Source organism: Pelodiscus sinensis, chromosome 6 (genome assembly GCF_049634645.1).
Source record: "Pelodiscus sinensis isolate JC-2024 chromosome 6, ASM4963464v1, whole genome shotgun sequence".
Classification (NCBI taxonomy): Eukaryota; Metazoa; Chordata; order Testudines; family Trionychidae; genus Pelodiscus; species Pelodiscus sinensis.
In genome coordinates, this window is record NC_134716.1 from 69,206,805 (window position 1) to 69,226,164 (window position 19,360).

The 19,360-nt window shown below is 42.8% G+C and overlaps 1 protein-coding gene across 5 annotated transcripts in view; it reads left to right on the plus strand.

The window, feature by feature from the left end:
- The first annotated feature begins 12,276 nt into the window (after positions 1 to 12,276).
- CHD1 (chromodomain helicase DNA binding protein 1) overlaps positions 12,277 to 19,360 on the plus strand; it is a 96,211-nt gene continuing 89,127 nt past the window's right edge. For 4 of the 5 annotated variants that reach the window (XM_075932080.1, XM_075932081.1, XM_075932082.1 and 1 more), the window contains exons 1-2: positions 15,071 to 15,208; positions 17,111 to 17,316. In XM_075932080.1, coding sequence (XP_075788195.1) covers positions 17,267 to 17,316 — 50 coding nt within the window. In that variant the 5' untranslated portion in view covers positions 15,071 to 15,208; positions 17,111 to 17,266. Of the gene's footprint in view, positions 12,296 to 15,070; positions 15,209 to 17,110; positions 17,317 to 19,360 lie in introns of those variants that run through there. The other variant, XM_025187610.2, reaches the window with a different exon arrangement.

Below are 19,360 nucleotides of genomic sequence, written 5' to 3' on the forward strand. Positions count from 1 at the left end.
CAAAACCTGAAGGGAGGGGGTCAGTTAAGCATAACACAGGTTCTCAATCAGGTCCAGTGTCTAAAGCTCAGGTTTTCTATCAGTTCCAGTTTCGATTGACAGATAGAGAGCTGAAATCTGATTGGTAGAAAACCTCAGTATTGTAAAAATAACCAAGCAGAAGAGGGAAAAATCTGTATATAAGAAAGAGAACTGTCAGTCTTTAGTCAATCTGTGTCAGAATATGAGTTGAAGGTGATGGAGTGAGTGAATGTTTTGAGTCTCATCAAAAGACATCACGAACTGAAAGTTAAAAGCTAAAATTACTGAACAGAGGCAGAAGCAAAGAAGCAGTAGCAGCAACATCAATCATAACAGATCAGAAGAACCTAGACTGAGAAGAGGAACAGAAGACTGTGGAGAAGAAGGCATGATGACTGTCACATAAGATATGTGATTGGAATAACGGAGACTTGTTGGAATGACTCTCATGATTGCAGCACTGTCATGGAAGGATATAAACTATTCAGGAAGGAAAGGCAGGGGAGAAAAGTTGCAGTAATTGCACTGTATGCAAAAGAGCAGTATGATTGCTCAGAGCTCCAGTATAAAACAGGAAAAAAGCCTGTTGAGAGTCTTTGGTTGAGTGTAGAGGCAGAAGCAACAACGGTAATGTCTTGTTGGGTGTTTGTAATAGACCACCAGATCAGGTGGATGGGGTAGACAGGGCTTTCTTCAGACAACTAACAGAAGCTTTCAGATCACAAGCCCTGATTCTCATAGGGAACTTAAATTACCCTGATATCTGTTGGGAGATCAATACAACAGTACACAGACAATCCACAAAGTTTTTGGAGAATATTGGGGACAACTTCCTGGTACAAGTGCTGAAGGAACAAACCAGGGGCATACTCAGCTTCACTTGCTGCTCACAAACAGGGAGGAACTAGCAGGGGAAGTAGATGTGGGTGGCAACCTGGGAAGCAGAGATTATGAGATGGTCAAATTCAGGATCCTGAACTAAAGAAGAAAGGAGAGCAGCAAAATTCAGACCCTGGGCATCAGAAAAGCAGACTTTGACTCCCTCAGGGAACTGATGGACAAGATCCCCTGGGACACTAACATGAGGGGGAAAGGAATTCAGGAGAGCTGGCTGTATTTTAAAGAAGCCTTATAGAAGGCATAGGAACAAATCATCCCAACATCCGGCAAGAAAAGCAAATATGGTAGGTGACCAGATTGGCTTAACAGTGAAATCTTTGGTGAAATCTTAAACACAAATGGGAAACTTACAAAAAGTAGAAATTTGAACAAATAACTAGGGCAGAGTATAAATATACTATGTGAGTATGCAGTTAGGAAGGAGAAAGTGCAATTGGAATTGCAGTTAGCAAGATATATGAAAAGTAACAAGAAAGGCATGTTAACAATAAAAAGGTGATCAGGGAGGGTATGGAACCCTTACTGGATAAGGGAGGTACTCTAATGATAGATGATGTGGGAAAAGATGAAGTACTCAATGCTTATTTTGCCTCTTTCTTCATAGACAATGTCAACTCCCAGACTGCTGCACTAGGCAACACAGTATGGAAAGGAGGTTGGCAGCTCTCAGTGGAGAGAAAACATGTTAAGAATTATTTGATAAGCTGTACATACACAAAACCATGGGGTCGGATCTACTGCATCCAAGGGTGCTGAGGGAGTTGGCTGGTGTGATTGCAGAGCCATTGGCCATTATCTTTGAAAATTCATGGTGAGTGCGGGAGGTCCTGGACAATGGAAAAAAGGCAAATGTAGTGACTATCTTTAAAAAATGGGAAGGAGAGTCCAGGGAACTACAAACTGCTCAGTCTCATCTTACTCCCCAGAAAAAAATCATGGAATGGATTGTCAAGAAATCCCTTTTGAAGCACTTGGAAGAGAAGAAAGTGATTAGGAATAGTCAACATGGATTCACTAAGTGCAAGCTTTGTGGATAGGAGAGAAAAAGTGGGTGTGGTATACCTAAACTTTAGTAAAGCATTTGATACGTTCTTGCATAATCTTCTTATCCATAAACTAGGGAAATACAATCTAGATGGGGCTACTATAAGGTGGGTGCATAACTGGCTGGATAACCAGTTTCAGAGAGTAGTTATTAAGGGTACAACAAAAGGGGTTCCGCAGGCGTCTGTTTTGGAACTGTTCTGTTCAATATCTTTATCGATGATTTAGATATTGGCATAGAGAGTACACTTATTACGTTTGCAGATTATACCAAGCTGGGAGGAGTTGTAAGTGCTTTGGAGGATAGGGTCATAATTCAACACTATGCAGTTGTTGAGGGATTTGGTCAAGGGATTTCACTTGGAGGATGGTGAAGCACTGGAATGGGTTATCTAGGGAAGTGGTGGAATCTCTATCCCTAAAAGTTTTTAAATCCAGGCTTAACAAAGTCCTGGGTGGGATGATTTAGTTGGGATTGGTCCTACTTTTAATGGGGATTGGATTTGTTACCTCCTGAGGTCTCTTTCAACCTTATGATTCTATAAGGAATATCTAGAATGTAGGAATGGTTGTATCTGAGATAATAAAACTGAATGATTGTATATGTACCTTATCTGTAACTGATCATTGCACATAAAATTTAACCTCTTAAAGTTATTTTCTAATTGTAGGATATTGCAATTTTGGGTACTTTAATGTGTATCTATGCTAACAGAATTTTATATTTAAATCTAAATTTAAAATGTTTTTGTTTAAAAAGAGTGGTTTTATTCTTTTTAATATATGTTTTAGATTTTCTGTGTTTTCATAATGTTCTTTTGTTTTAGATACATTAGGAAATCTGATGTAAAATAAAAAGTTTTTTTTATTTTTGAGGAATTTCTGCCTGAGCATCAATCCTTTGAGCCGAAGTCTGTATCCATGTTCTCCTGGAGGTGAGAGAATGAGTCTGTTCTGGGGAGCAATTCCTCTAGGCCAGGCCACCCCCTTTCACCTACCAAAAACAGAAAAACTTAGAATTAAATTACAAATATAGGCAGATAATTCTTAGGGTTTCTGAAGTCTGATTTTGGAAGTAACAAGCCCATAATAAGATAACTCAATCAATATAATATAATGCTATCCCCTAGGTCAATACAAAAATACTCATCCTTCCACTCTTGTTTTATATATTGAGGCAAGCTACATATTACATTCCATATGTGCTTTGTTTTTTATCCTGTGACTTGTACTTTTTAATGTGAACATAACAGTGTCTTGCCCAGAATCATATAGGAACTCTCAAGCAGAGACAGGAACATAATCCAGTTCTCCAGGGCAACATTAAACTGTATTAACTATGAAACCATTGTGACAATCAGAGTCCATACACCCCAAGATGAGAACAGATGGTTTAACCCCAAAAATAAGCATTGAAAACAACTGATTGTATACAATGTTATTGTACAGTAAAAATTAGAGATCTGTTATGAAAGCCTGTGGTGTTCTAAACTAAGAAATCATGAGATATGTATACAACTATGGTTATGAATATACGTTTCTGCTTATACAGAGAACTGTACTCATAAACACCTCACAGCATGGCAGTGAATGATCAGACAGGGAGAGGCACCTCTGACGCTAAGTATTTATACAAAACTGGACTCAAGTAATGATCCATTGTACAACCTAGGAAAAGACAGTGATCGGACGTTCCAGTTAATGGAAACATATTGAGATAACTGGAAATTTCCCTCACTTTGACTGTCTACAGTGCCTGAAGGGAACAAATGCACCCTTTTAAAATGGAAGGGGTTTGACATGAAATCTATTCAGAGCCTGACACACAGCCTCTAGACAAGAAGCTATCTGTAAAACTCTGGATCCTGTGTAGCTAGGAGTTATGCTGAGAAACTATTTGAATGCAAACATATATTGTACTGAAGGGGTTTTATCTAAATGGAATTATGTCTTTATGTTTATTTTCAGAATAACTTGTATATGTTTGCCTCATTATTTCATCTTTGAATTGGTCTCTTTTCTATAAAATAAACTAAGTAGATCTCTAGTATGCAAACTGTGTGAAATGTGCATGCCAGAGTGAACTAATAATTAGAGAACTGATTTCATACCTTCACGGAAACAAATGAATAGCTCAAATGTCTAGTAATTAAGAAATCAGAAAGGCTGGATTTGGGAAGATTCAGGACTAAAAGGGCTGTTAATGTCACCTGAAAGGAGTACGAGGGCCATGAGAGCATATAAACCATAGTCACATAGCACCAACACACTCTGAAGTTACAGGGCATGTGGTGATAGAACCCCTTACTGAACTAAATGATCCCCCAAAGATCACAACATTCCTTTTTCTTCCTGCAATCCCCTGCTTCATTCACTGTTGCCTGTCGCTTTGTGGGTAGCAGTTGAGGTGGCTGCTGCTAGCATTGCTACTGCTGTGCAGCTGGTGAGTTGGGGAGCTGGACAGGGTCCTCCCCACATTCCATCCACTCTTGCTCCTGTTGTTGAAGACTATCTCCTGGCCTACTTGTTTGCCAGTCCCCTGGGACAACTACTGCAATAGAGACTCTTATCACAAGCACATGTGAGGATTTTCCTTTCCCTTCCCTTCCCCCCCCCCCCCCCCCCCCCCCCGCTCCTGTTTACATTGGGCTGGGTGGCCACTTTCTCCTCCTTTTGTCTATGCCTGCCCAGCAACCCCTTCCTCTTGTGGCTTGCAACCCCTTCACTCTTGCACAATCTTGATCTTTTTTACAGCTGCTCACCCCCACTACACTGCCTATTGTGCCCAGTGCCCTTTATGCTTTATTTCACTAACTCCCTCCCCTCCCACATAGAGCCTCCATTCTCTTTACCCTGACTTCTCTTTATCATTTCTACCCTCCTCTACAATGGTTATTCCTCTCAAATGCCCTCAGTGGTGAACACCACCTACTCAACCACACATGACTTCTACTTCGGCGGCTTCATCCATGGGGAGACTGAGGAAGATCTGAGAAGCCACATGGGTGGGCGCTGGGCAACTGCCTTGCTCACCTTGCCCTAAGACAGGGCCTGGTACTGAAAAATAAATGATTAGGCTGTAGATGAGAAGGGAAATCCTGGGAGAAGTGAGAAGTCACTTGAATGGCAAGAAAGGAAACAACTGAAAGAACTAGGGTAACAGAGTATATATGAGGGATAGAGAGAAGGGAACGAAAGATGAAATACTCTCATACAGTGATAAACACCTAGATAAATCACCATGGTTGGAGCTCTAAAGGCTAACCAAAATAAAAGAGAATGATGATGGAAACACAGATAACAGAATGAAAGACTGAATATAATAACAATAGGGGAATAGAAGAGTGAAGAGATAGACAAGGCCATGTACATAAGACTTTAAACTGTAAGCTGTTGGAGATAGGGACCGTCTTTTTATTGTTTATATTATGCTGTTAAGCACTACCATAATACATAATAATAGAAAAGATGTATTAGAGAAATGTAGGCACTGTTTTTCAAAGGAAATAGACAGCACTAAACTAGTAGTGTTAAATATATGGTCCAAGGTCAGGTATGCTTATTATTTGTATTAGGTATTTATCTTATCTCATGAAAAACTGCAGCTTACAGGTCTTTATTTTTAAAATACAAGGTTTTTATGCTTTTATGATTATGAAGAAAAGCTCCTAAATGTGAACTGATTTTAAATCAATGCAAAATTGTCTTCCTTCACTGCAGATAGTCTGAAAAGCATGAACTGGTACCTTTACTCTCAAAATGATAACTTCAAAAGTCAGATTTTAAAATAATGTAAGTGTTAAGTGCAAATCTGTGCCTCTAATTTGTGCAATACATTGACAATGTATGTGTGAAACACGCAGTAACATGCTAACAATCTAATAAACAAAAGGCAGAAATAGCCCATGGCTTTAGGAGCTTTGTGATAAATGATGTGTGTGCAAAAATAACTTCATTAAAAACCTGATAATGGAAACACTTAACATGCAACTGCACTAGGGAAAAAGGTATGTTCTTAAGTCCTGAGAACATATATGATAACACAAGGCAAAATCTCAGCAAAGACAAGGCACTTTGTAGCTTTCACATTAGAAAGTTGAGCTAAAGACTTTCTAGTGAAGACAAGGCTTTAACCATTCATTGGGACTACAGGCAGTCCCCGGGTTACATACAAGATAGGGACTGTAGGTTTGTTCTTAAGTTGAATCTGTATGTAAGTCAGAACTGGCGTCCAGATTCAGCCGCTGCTGAAACTGATCAGTTTCAACAGCGGCTGAATCTGGAGGTCAGTTCTGACTTACATACAGATTCAACTTAAGAACCCCAGGCATCCCCAAGTCAGCTGCTGCTGAAACTGATCAGCATCTGATTCCAGGAAGCCCCGGGGTAGGGGCTTCCTGTAGTCAGCCACTGGTCAGTTTCAGCAGCGGCTGACTTGGGGACACCTGGGGCAGAGCAGCTGGGGTGCTGCTGGGTTGGTCCAGTGGCGCTCAGAGCGGTGCTACGGGACCAACCGGCAGCGCACCAGCTGCTGTACCACAGGCGTCCGGAGCAAAGCCGTGGAGCACGGGGGCAGCAGGACAGCCCAGACGCGCCGTGGCTCTCCTGCTGCCCTCGGGCTCCGTGGCTTTGCTCTGCTTTGCTCCCCGTCCTCCTGGTTTGCAGACCAGGGGGACGGGGAGCAAAGCGGCGGAACACGCGGGCAGCGGACATCCCAGACGCGTCTGGGCTGTCCGCTGCCCGCGTGTTCCGCCGCTTTGCTTCCTCTCCCTGGTCTGCTGGAGACCAGGGAGAGGGAGGGCCCCGTTCGTAACTGTGGATCCGATGTAAGTCGGATCCGCGTAACTCGGGGACTGCCTGTATTCATTTGCATGAAGTTATACACTTGCTTAAAATATTTCTGGTTTAATGTTTTGATCTTGTGAAGGAAATGTTGCAGGTGAAGCCCCATCAGCTATATACAGATGTAGAGATCCACCTATATTTCCAATATAAATTCCAACTCTAGTACTGGAATTCATGCAAAGAAATTTAGATATGTGTACTGTAAATCATTATATTTTTACTTTTGTTTGACAGTGTGATTTTCCCACATTAATGATGGCATGGGTTTCTAAACCAATCATTTTACTTGGAAACAGTGCCTGATTTCCTTCTCCTCCAAATGACTGCCATCACTATAGAATCACAGAATACTAGAAGTGGAAGGGACCTCGAGAGGTCATTAAGTCCAGTCTCCTGCCCTCACGGCATGACCAAGCACTATATCTGTAGTAGATATAACTATGAATTTTAAAAATGTATTGTTTGGCAATATGAATTTATTCGGTGTTTCTAACACACACCAGATTTGAATGTATTTAATTGTAGCTACTTTTTCTATAGCTAATGCTTTTCTACATATTTTCCCTGATTTGGGAAAAAACTGAAATATATTTTGTTTTGGATAATAAGGATCATGTATAGGTTTTTAGAACTGAGATGGGAAAGTAGAAGGATTTGTTTGACTAGCATTTGGTATCTTTGGTGATATTTAGAGTTTGAATGCTTATTAAAGAGCCAACTGTACTTTGTAATTAAGTAACTGAAGTTGTTTAGGTTGTCCACTTTGTTGTTGTTATTGGTAGGAATTTTAAATTCTTTCTTCCTTGGGTACTTCTGATAAATCTTTAGATTAGACACAATGTAAAAACTGGTTGATGCCTACACTCTCTTTTTTCTCCCAGAAGATAGAAGGGATTTCATCTGCACTAAGTGCAAGCTGGTTGCCATATTGGAAGAAAAAATTAGAGGACTCGAGGCCCAAGTATCAACCCTGCACTCCATCAGAGAAGATCAAGACTTCCTCGATAAAAGGCAGCATTTAATACTGCAGGCACAGAAGATTGAAGAACCAGTGAAGGCAGTACAGAATAAGGAAATGTAATCTCCAGGAGAAATAAGCTAACGCAGGTATCCCCAATTCCATTAGAGGTAAGTATCCACTTTCAGGCTCTCTGCACAGGTACTACGGTGGAGAATGTTTTGGCAGAGACCTCTCATGGAAGGGATCAGAAGAAGGCATAGGATGCGTAGTCCTAGGGATGGGGGTTCTACGATCACCACCCCCAAGAGAAGAAGATGGGTGGTGGTGGTCGGGGACTCTCTCCTCACAGGGATAGAGTCATCCATTTGCCGACCAGGCCTGGAATCTCAAGAAGTGTGCTGCTTACCAGGAGCTAGAATTCAGGATGTGACTGAGAGTCTTCCAAAATGTATCAAACCTTTGGATCGCTACTCCTTCCTGCTTCTCCATGTGGGAACTAACGATATGGCCAAGAATGACTTTGAGCAGGTTCACTATGTAACACTGGGAAGAAGAATCAAAGAATTTGAAATGCAAGTAGTGTTCTCGTCCACCCTCCTTGTTGAAGAAAAAGGTCCAGGTAGGGATCATCAAATCGTGGAAGTAAATGCGTGGTTGCACAAGTGGTGTCAGAGAGAAGGCTTTGGTTTCTTTGACCATGGGACCCAGTTCCTGCACAAGGATTGCTAGGAAGAGACGGTATCCACCTAAACAAGAAAGAAAAGAGCATCTTCGCGGGCAGGCTTGCTAGTGAGGAGGTTAAGTGGGAGAGTGGGATACTGGGAAGAAACACAAGGAAGAAAGAGCAACAAAAGAGGACCCCTGATTCAAACGGAGAAGGTAGAGCAATCAACTAGTTATCTAACATATTTGTACGCAAGAAGCATGGGAACAAACAGGAATAATTAGAAACCCTGGCACAGTCAAAGAACTATGATTTGACTGGAATAAGGGAGACTTGGGGGGATGACTTGTATGACTGGAACACTGTCATAGAAGGGCATAAACTGTTCAGGAAGAACAGACGGGGGAGAAAAAGAGGAGTTGCACTGTATGTAAGAGAGCAGTATGATTGCTCAAAGCTCCAGTATATAGAGGGAGAAAAGCTCATTGAATGTCTTTGGGTTAAGTTTAGAGGTAGGAGCAACAGAGGTGATGTTGTGGTTGGTGTCTGCTATAGACCACCAAATCAGGTGGATGAGGCAGACGAGGCTCTCTTCAGACAACTAAGAGAACCTTCCAGATCACAGGTCCTGGTTCTTATGGGGGACTTCAATCACCCTGCCATCTCTTGGGAGACCAATACAGCAGTACACAGACAATCCAAGAAGTTTGTGGAGAATGTTGGGGACAATTTCCTGGTACAAGTGCTGAAGGAACAAACCAGGGGCATACTCTGACCTGCTGCTCACAAACAGGGTGGAACTAGCAGGGGAAGTAGATGTGGGTGGCAACCTGGGCAGCAGAGATCATGAGATGATCGAATTTAAGGATCCTGAACAAAAGAAGAAAGGAGAGCAGCAAAATTCAGACCCTGGGCTTCAGAAAAGCAGACTTTGACTCCCTCGGGGAACTGATGGGCAAGATCCCCTGGGACACTAACATGACGGGGAAAGGAATTCAGGAGAGCTGGCTGTATTTTAAAGAAGCCTTATAGAAGGCACAGGAACAAATCATCCCAAACATCCGGCAAGAAAAGCAAATATGGTAGGTGACCAGATTGGCTTAACAGTGAAATCTTTGGTGAAATCTTAAACACAAAAAGGAAGTTTATAAGAAGTGGAAACTTGGTCAGATGACTAGGGAGGAGTATAAATATATTGCTCAAGAATGCAGGGGAGTAAGCAGGAAGCTGAAAGCACAATTGGAATTGCAGCTAGCAAGGTATGTGAAGTGAAACAAGAAAGGTTTCTATAGGCATGTTAGCAATAAGAGGGTGATCAGGGAGTGTGTGGGACTCTTACTGGATGAGGGAGGTAACCTAGTGACAGATGATGTGGGAGAAGCTAAAGGACTCAATGCTTTTTTTGCCTCTCTCTTCACAGACAAGGTCAGCCCCAAGACTACTGCACTAAGCAACACAGTATGGTAAGGAGGTGGGCAACCCTCGGTACAGAAAGAACTGATTAGGAACTATTTAGAAAAACTAGACATACACAAGTGCATGGATCCGGATTTAATGCATCTGAGGGTATTGGGGGAGTTGGCAAATATCATTGCAGAGACTTTGGCCATTATCTTTGAAAACTTGTGGAGATTGGGAGAGGTCCTGGATGACTGGGAAAAGGCAAATGTGGTGCCCATCTTTTAAAAAGGGAAGAAGGACAATCCAGGGAACTACAGACCAGTTAGCTTTACCTCAGTCCCTGGAAAAATCATGGAGGGGATTCTCAATGAATCCATGACTGACCAATCTGATTAGCTGCTATGATGAGGTAACTGGCTGTGTGGACATGGGGAAGTCAGTTGATGTGATGCACCTTAATTTTAGCAAAACTTTTGATATGGTCTCCCACAATGTTCTCAGTAGTGGTGGATTGAAGAAAAAGGAGCAATGGTCTCAAATTACAGTGGGGGAGGTCTAGGTTGGATATTAGGAAAAACTATTTCAGTAAGAAGGTGGTGAAGCACTGGAAAGGTTACTTAGAGAGGTGGAATCTCCATCCTTAGAGGTTTTTAAGTCCTGGCTTGACAAAGGATGGGATGATTTAGTTAGGGTTGGTCCTGCTTTGGGCAGGGGGCTGGACTCGATGACCTCCTGAGGTCTAGTCCAGCCCTAGGATTCTGTGATTCAGTAGATACCCTCTATTTCCTTTCTCTGCTTTCATTCAGGATTAGATGCTTACTTTCTCAAGATTTTCCTAGTTCTGTGGACCATGTTTGTTTCATAGGGATGAACTCCTCATTTAAGGCTTGTTATTGCACCATTGATGTGGAGGCAGTTTTTCAACTGACTTGAATGGGACCTGGATAAATCCCTTGCAAATCCATCACCATGGCATTTTACCACAGATGAATCAATGGTACTTGTAAACTTACATGTTCATAGATTTTAAGGGCAAAAGAACCATTATGAAAATCTAAGTTAAACTCCTAGATAATACAGGCCATGGAATTTTCCTAGTAATTTCTGCACTAAACCTATAGCTTCTGGCTGAACTAGAACATATATTTTAAAAGACATCCAGTTTTGGTTTAAAGACTTCCAGTGATCCATCACATCACTAAATTCTTTCTTGCTTTTCTTTGACAAGAAGGTCAATCTATTTAAGAAAGGTTTTCAAGGCTTTGAATCATTGTGATTTTTTTTCTGGACACTTTAACGTATTTCAACAAATCCCATCTCTCCTCACTTCAAGGACCGAGCTTAATTTGTTTTTAAATGCTGCTAGTGTGGTATCACTGTAATGCAGTGATTCTTAAAGTGGTTGAAGACCCCATTTTAATTTCCTGGGACCCAAACCCCATAGCCTGGGGCCAAAGCATGAGGATTTCAGCCCTGGGTGGTGAAGCTCAGGGTTTCAGGTTTCCCACCTGGGGCTGAAGCTCTTGGGCTTTGTCTTTAACCTCCCGCCCCATCCAGGGCTGTTGGGCTTGGGATTCATCTTGGTCCCCTCACCTCCCTCCACCTAAGACAGTGGGGCTTTGGCTTTGATCCTCCTAGCCAGGATGGGGGACTTGGATTAGCTCAGGGTTCAATCCCCCCTGCTGGGGGCAGGTAGCAATTTTTGTTGTCAGAAATGCACAAGGAAGTCTGAGAACTCCTGCAGTAAGGAAAAGGCAAGGTAAAAAAACAGGGTTTTGCAGTTTCTCTAAGGTTGTGAGAAGTGGAAGAGTAGCTGCCTCTTCTCCAGTCTCCATCTGTACTTTGAAACCTCTTTGGCTGAGATGGCAGCTTCATTACAAGCTACAGCCAATCAGGCTCTCCCAGTTCCAGGATCAGCTCTAGAGTTCTAAAGCGGGGCTGTTGGGGATCCCAACTGTCACCTCAGCGGATGGTGAACAGTTTAGTTGTCCAGTCCTTGCAGTGCAGCAGCCAGAGCAAGGCTTTCTAGCTTCCACCCACCTAGCTGATAGTTACCTACCTCTTTTCCCTTGCTATCTCCTGCAGCTTCCTCTCCCCTCCCCTGCCATTGCCTGCACTAACCCTATTTTTCCCTGTCATGGCCTAACAACTATCCTACCTCTCCTGCCCAGTCAGCTGTCACCCATCCTCCCCTTTCCTGCCATTACCTACCATTACCTACCATTACCTACCATTACCTACCACCCACTCCTTCTGCCCAGGTAGCTGTCACTCATCCTTCCCTGCTGTTGCCCCCCTGCATACCCTCCACTTCTCTCCCCTCCCCTGCTGTCACCAGCAGCCTACTCTGCCCTTCCCACCCAGCCAGCTATCACCCACCTTCTCTTCACTTACCATCTACTCTTTTCTTTCTTGCCATCGCCCCTTGCCTACCCTTCAAGAGAGTTAGCAGCCAACAGGTATGTAACAAATATCTGACTCCAAATATTCACTCTGAAATGTTCTTTTGGCATTAATTACTGTTGTCTTAGGCTGTGCTAGGCTTCTGCTCTCCAGATTAATATAGCACAACAAGCAGGGAAATATTGTCTAACTTCCTCATTCTAGTTATTATAATAATCCAGCAACTCTTTTTAGTACCTATTTATGATACTTCCCCTTTGCTATCTTTGTTTCAATAAGCAAACAATACATTCTTACAAGTCCTTGAATGGCTTTGAAACTCATACCTCTAGTTAGTAAATACCTGGTAACACTATAAATGAAACCTTGTCTGTAAGCATTTGTGATGAAGATTTTAAAAGCTGTCACCACAATTGTCCCATGGTGCTAGCCGTGTAAGCAAAATCTATCTGGTAAATAACAGCAAGAAGTTGGAGTATGACAGAATATATATAATTTCTGAGGGTACAAAATGGCAGATAAATAGAGACAAGGGCCGTGTATACACATTAGGTATTCTTGTATACCATCACAAGTTGCGGGGACTCAAAAAAAGATTGGGGGATTCTAATGGATAATCAGCTGAATATGAACTTCCAATGTGATGCTGTGACTAAAAACAAGCTAATACAATTTTGGGATGCTGAACAGAGGAATCTTGAGTAGGAGTAGAGAGGGTAGTTAGCAATGTTGCAACTGCTGCTAGATTTACCAAGAAGGATATTGATATATTTGAGACAATTCATAAAAGAGCCATGAGAATGATTAAAGGATTAGAAACAAAGCCTTAGAGCAGGAGTGGTCAACCCATTATAGGCAAAGAGCCAAAATAGTTGTGCATATAGCACAAAGAGCCGGGGAAGCTGTCGAGCAATGAAAAAAAGAAGAAGCCCCCAGCCGCATTTGGTCAAGCGAAAAAAAAGGACTATCCCTTTAAGAAACGTGGTTAAAGGCTTTCTGGCCACATCAGGCTCCCACTGGACACTGCCATCTTGAAGATGCCATTTTGAATGGTCATATTGGATGGCTCTTCTGCCCCAGTGAGCACAGGGAGCCGGGAGACAGGAACCGTTTTCAGGAGTGCAGGGGCAGCTTCGCGAGCTGCACTTATATGGGGGGGAGCCGAATGCATTTCGCGAGCTGCTAGTTGGCCATGGCTGCCTTAGAGCGACAGACTCAAGGAACACACTCTATTTATCTAAAAGAGAAAGTAATGAAGTGATTTGCTTATAGTCTATACATATCTACATGAAGGATACATTTAATATATGAGCTCTTCAAGGTAGCAGGGAAAGGTATAACAATATCTAGTGGTTGGCAGTGAAGCTAGATGAATTCAAACTGGAAGTAAGGCATGAATTTTGAACAGTTTGAATACTTCACAACTGGAAGTTTACCAAGGGTTGTGGTCAATGTTTCCTCTAATCTTTTCCATCCAAGTGCAGAATATATTCTTTTATGTGAACCAAGGCATGTGTGAATTCACACCCCCAGTAGAAATAAAACCTAGCTATGGGCTGTTAATCAGCTGGATGGCATTTAAATCACTCCTGAGCAGTCGCAAAAGCACACAACTAACAGGCAACTCTACTTAGGTTCTCCACCAGTGATAAATTTTAAATTATTTTTTTTAAAAGATCGAGTCATTATTTTGAGGGATTTCTGTGACCTGTGTTATTCAGGAAGTCAGATTTTACAATCACAATAGTTCCTGCTGGCCTTAACATATAATGAATCTAGCCTTGCAGTGTACAAAGCAGGATATACTGGATGGAATTCTGGAATCAGAGTTTTGTTTTTTTTGGCAAAGAAATGGCTGTTGAATGGAATATATATAATATGTACAACACAACAGAAACATTATGCATGTAGTATATTATCTGGAAATACCTGGACTTTAAATCAACAATACTGAGAATGTAATAGTTATTGACAAATATTTAATCCCTGTGATTTCTCCCTCCCCCCCCATGTTTAATAACATTAAATAAATGGTCCAATAATAGTCTCACTTCATCAGTCCCATGAAGATGAGAACAGCTGGAGTGAGAGCAAAAAATCTTCCAGTAGTGTAGGCTTCCATGTCTCAGGAAGAGCATGCCACTGTCTTTCTTAGTGCATATAAACCCAGAAATGGCGTGGGAACGATCACCTTCCTGTTTTAGTGTGAGGTTACTTACAAACCTGGAAGGAAACAAACGGATAGGAACCATTTTAAACTTGTTCTTAAGGTTCGTGGTAGAAGCCAAATCGAGCCAAGATTTTTAAAATAAGCCAGGTTCACGGTGGCCCCAAGAAAGATCTGACCAAAGTTAGAGAAGATTGCAACTACTTACATCTGGGACACTGCAGATATAAGTTTCCACTGCTGACTGATGCCGGTAGCAGGCCCAACAGTGAATGACCCTTGGCTTCACCCTGCCTGCTTTCTGCCTCTCACCCTTAGTTGCTATGCCGCCCAGCGTCCGCCACCTTCTCCTTTGCTCCCTGTCAGGCCGCCACTTTACTCCCGGCTGCTCCAGTCCTGCCTTCTCGCGTAGCTCCTCCCTCTGCTCACACACTGTCCCAGGGCGCCGGGCTGACATCACACCCGGGGTTTCCATCGGACCGAGGGAGGGGGAGCCTGTACTGAGCGGTGGTAGCGTGATGGCGGCGGCCGGGAGGACCTAAGCGGTGGCGGCAGCGGCACAGCGGCACCCTGGTTCTCTCCCGCTCCCGGTTCGGGCTTCATTGTGCGAGGCGCCGCGGGCCAGCCTGTCGTGTAGGTCAGCGAGGGGCCCAGTGCGACCGGCGCGGGAGAAGCGGCCCAGGCCCGGCGGCGGCCGGAGCAGCCCCCGAGCCCGGGCTGTAGGCAGCACTTTGCTCTCCACTGGGATAACGCTGTGTCCCGACAGCGCAGCCCTGGGGAGGCCCGGCCGGGACACGCGCAGGTAGGAAGCGGCCTGCTCGGGCGCGGGCTGGGCTCGTTAGTTTCTCGCAGGTGTGGAGCTGGACTCGCTGCGGCTGCCCGGGCTCAGCGGCCAGGCCGGGGGCTGAGTGGGAAGAAGCCGGCCGGGAGTGGGGCCTGTTCGTTGCTTCCAGGCGGGCGGGCGCGCGGGGGTGATGATCGCGAGGGAGCGGGGCTCGCTGTGAGCCGCGGAGGGAGCGGGGGCTCGCTGGCTCCTGGGAGCGGGCGGTGGGAGTCGGCGGGCCGGCAGCGCGGCCCTCGCGGTGCCTTGGCGAAGTGGGGAGCGGGTTTCAGCGGCCCGCGCAGGAGGCTGCGGCGGCCGGGGAGCCGTGGCCAAGAGCGGCGCCAGTGCAGGCCGCGCCGGGAGCGGGGAAGTGTCCACGAAGGAGGGGGGAGACCGACCATTGGCGGGAGGGGGCGGAGGCGGTTCTGACCTGGGCGCTCATGGAGGGCGGGTGGTTGGGAAAGTGGGAGGCCGCTGCGTTTAGGGGATTACGGCAGGGGGCTCTTTAGCCAGGGGGTCCCACAACACAGCAGGCGGGGAGGTGCATGGTGGGGAGAGGGAGCTGCGAGCACCGGGGTTGGCGGGTACATTTGGACGGTGCAAAAGGCCGATTGGCGGGGATGGACATGCCGGTGAGTGACTTTGGGGTGGCAGGACTGAGGAGCCCGGTCCGCAACGGGTGCCAGGCCTCCCATCGGGCAGCTTCGTTGAACGAGTAGACCCCACATGTTTGTGATCAACAGGGGCTCTCCGACCTCAACTGCGTCAGTCAATGCTGCGGCGTAGGGCCGCTCCACGGACGCGCTCGGCTCCTTGTGAGCGGCCTGTTTGATTCCCGGTCGGGTTGGGTGTCTGGTTGAGGCAGAATTATCGGGCTCCTCGGTCGCTCGTACCCTCCGCCATGTCCTTTGTGTACTGGCCTGGATGAGAGACTGTGTTGCGGATGATGCCTGAGAGTAGCCGTGGCCAGAGGCAATCCCGGCAGGACAGACAATCGGATCACTGTGGGCAAATCAGGAGGCATCCGGACTAAGTGGGGTGGGGGGAACCCTGTATGCGAAACCCTAGTCTCATTCACTTCCATTCAGTAGGATTGAGGGCAGTCTTCATTCGCTGATTTGTTAGGTTCATCCTTTTACTCCTGGTATAGGACACTTACACTGATCTCAGACACTTCAGATACTTGACTGCCCACATTTCTGATTATCCTGATATGTGAAAAAATAACCTTTCCAGCTGTGAGATCTTGAGTTATTTGTTACTGGATAACTCTTGACCAGACCAACTTTTTAAATGTCTTGCAGTTAGGTTGTGTGGTAATAAACTAAAATATTATGCCTGAACAGCAGAAATGCTTTTACCATATGTTTATAATATCTCTACTGATCTTATTCCATCAGTTGAAATAAACTACTTGTCTTTTTAACTTTGTCCTTGTTTAAAGTTTATAATGCAGTAGTATTTAGAAACTAAGTCTGATCATGCTTTTTAACCCCATGATACATTCAATAAACATCCCAAAATATTCACAAGTAGTACTTCCTCACCTACTGTAAACTAGAAAATATTTTTATTTATTTTCAGTTTGTGTACTTTGTGTTTGTCACAGTACTTTCAGTTTAGCAGTTCCTTTGTATAGCCAGTTGTACTCTGTTCTTTGTGTGGCCTTTTCACAGAGCAATAGGAAAAAGAGAAACCATTATTTAAAACAGGAAAGTGATTACAAAACCATCAGTAATTGCAGCTGTTCCAGAAACTTATTTTTTTTTAATTAAGTAGATTTCATATTTGATTCTTGTATCTTTGGCATCCCCAGAGGTTTATGAAACCATGCAATATTTCAAATAATATTCTAAATACTTTTGTCTAACTCTATTTTAGGTAATTTGGGAAAGGATCTTGAATACCTTTAGTGAACAGTCTAACAAACAAGCCACCTGTAAAACACGTGGACTACAAGGACAACAACAAAGCTGACTTTTAATATCCATCTCAAAAACTGAGTGGACTTGTATTTTAAACGTCTGAATATTTACAATGAATGGGCACAGTGATGAGGAAAGCATAAGAAACAGTGGAGAATCAAGGTAAGCACTAATCATTTCAAGTTTCTGCTATATGGCTTTGTTTGAAGACAGCTTGAATTTTTAACTTTATTGTGGAGAGCTGAAACTCTTTGGCATAGATGCAGATCATAGTTTTGAGGTCTTGCTGTGTCCTCTTTGGATCCTTGGTACCATTCCTGTCACCATAATAGTTTGATGTATTCTGTATTTATAAACATACAGTTAACTAATTGGTATTTAGACTAAACATTACATTTAACCGGTTAACCAATTAAAGGGGACGGGCAGGGGGGCTGCTCTGCTGGAACAGCTCCCCTGCCTGCCCAGGCCAGGTCTGCCATATGTGGGGGCTGCTTTACTTAATGTTTAGCTGGTAACTAATTAAATAGGATTTTACATTCCTATTTCAAACTTTGTTTTGGTGCTTGAGGATGTATATTGTTATTTGTTGTTTAGAAGATGTTCTTCTTGCTCTAGGGAAGTTTATTTAGTATAATACAAAATTTGTTTTTCAAACCAAGGTAAGCAGTCCTCATTGAACTTCAAAGACTATTTTTTGATTTTTCATTAATGGGAATAGGAAAAATACAACTTTGTGTATAATTTGCATAGAATGTATAAATGTAGGGTTTCTCTGGATTTCTGATAACCTCCATGGCTGTTTTTAGAGTAGAAAATATAACTTCCATCTAAGAAATGCCTGACTGCAGATAATTTGAGCCAAGTTGTTCTTTTTATTTTTTGTTATTTTTACCATCTTCACACTTAAACAACAAGAGTGAAATACCCTTTCTTTCAATGGGATGTTAACTAGTTGTCATTCAAACTTCAATGTGTCAGTATTAACTATTTAATCAATTAACAAATCAGTTAAACCCAGATAATGTGTCTAAGCGCTATGGACTGGAATTAGAAATTGTTATCCTACAAATGTACTTGGTATGGTGTGCTAAGCTTGTGTGACTGTAGGATGCTCAAAGATTTCTGTTTAAATTAGTGACATGATGAATGCTGCACATGGGAGGGGAAAAATATGCACAAATATATATTTACACGGTAAATGATCCTATGTCTCTGTTTAATGAGAACTTCAATTATACCTAGAGTTAACAATGTATGTGCATTTTATGCTATTCTCTAAAATGACTAGTTTCAAATTTTTTGTTTTAGTGTTTGATGATTATAATGATTCACTCCAATATTTTTAAAAGCTTAGTTGATGACTAGACAGTTACCTTGCTTTTTATTAGAAACAGCAAAGTTGCAGGATTTCAGCTGCAATTAATACCATAATGTTCCTCAAGTTCAGAGCTATACTTATTTTTACTTTCTCAAAAAAAAAAATAGTGTCAACAAACGCTAGCCTGATTTTCAAAATGTTGTAAATCAAAATTCAAAAACTGTGGCTAACTTGACTGGAACATCTCAAATTTCTCTGCAAATGTATGGAATTGCATTGGCTATTTAAAAAGAAACACAAGCCATCCTAATTAAAGATAATGTAGAAAGAGAGATGCCTCATCTCAAACTGAAATGTCGCACCTGCTGCATAATGTATCTAGAATAACAATGTGTGTTTTCATGTTTAAAAAAGGTATCAAAAATGTTGCAATTAACTAAAATGTTTCAATTATGTCCAATAATCCCGATTACAAGTGAATATCAAGCAGAGATTCTAATATACATAATCAGCTTAATTATTAATTCTGGAGTCAGATTTCATTCTGCATTTAAATACAGCTTGTTTAAATGTATTATTTATTAACCATATAGCCAAATAATGCATGAATAGAACTTGAAAAATCTAGTTCCCTACTTGCAAGCAGGAAGCCTTTCTTTGTGAATGGTAGATACATTTTCATTTTAAAAGTTATTTGAGCCCTAGTTGTGAAGGTAATCTGAACTGTGTGTAAATTCTAGCAGTACTGTCTAGCTAAAATCCATCAAAGGGTCCTTAAATGTGTGGTCAACCCATGTAGCTTTGTTATACCATAATGCTTTTTTGGAGACTCCAGAATGTAATCTTTTTCTTTTTTAAAAAAAGAACATCTAACTCTTCTTGTTG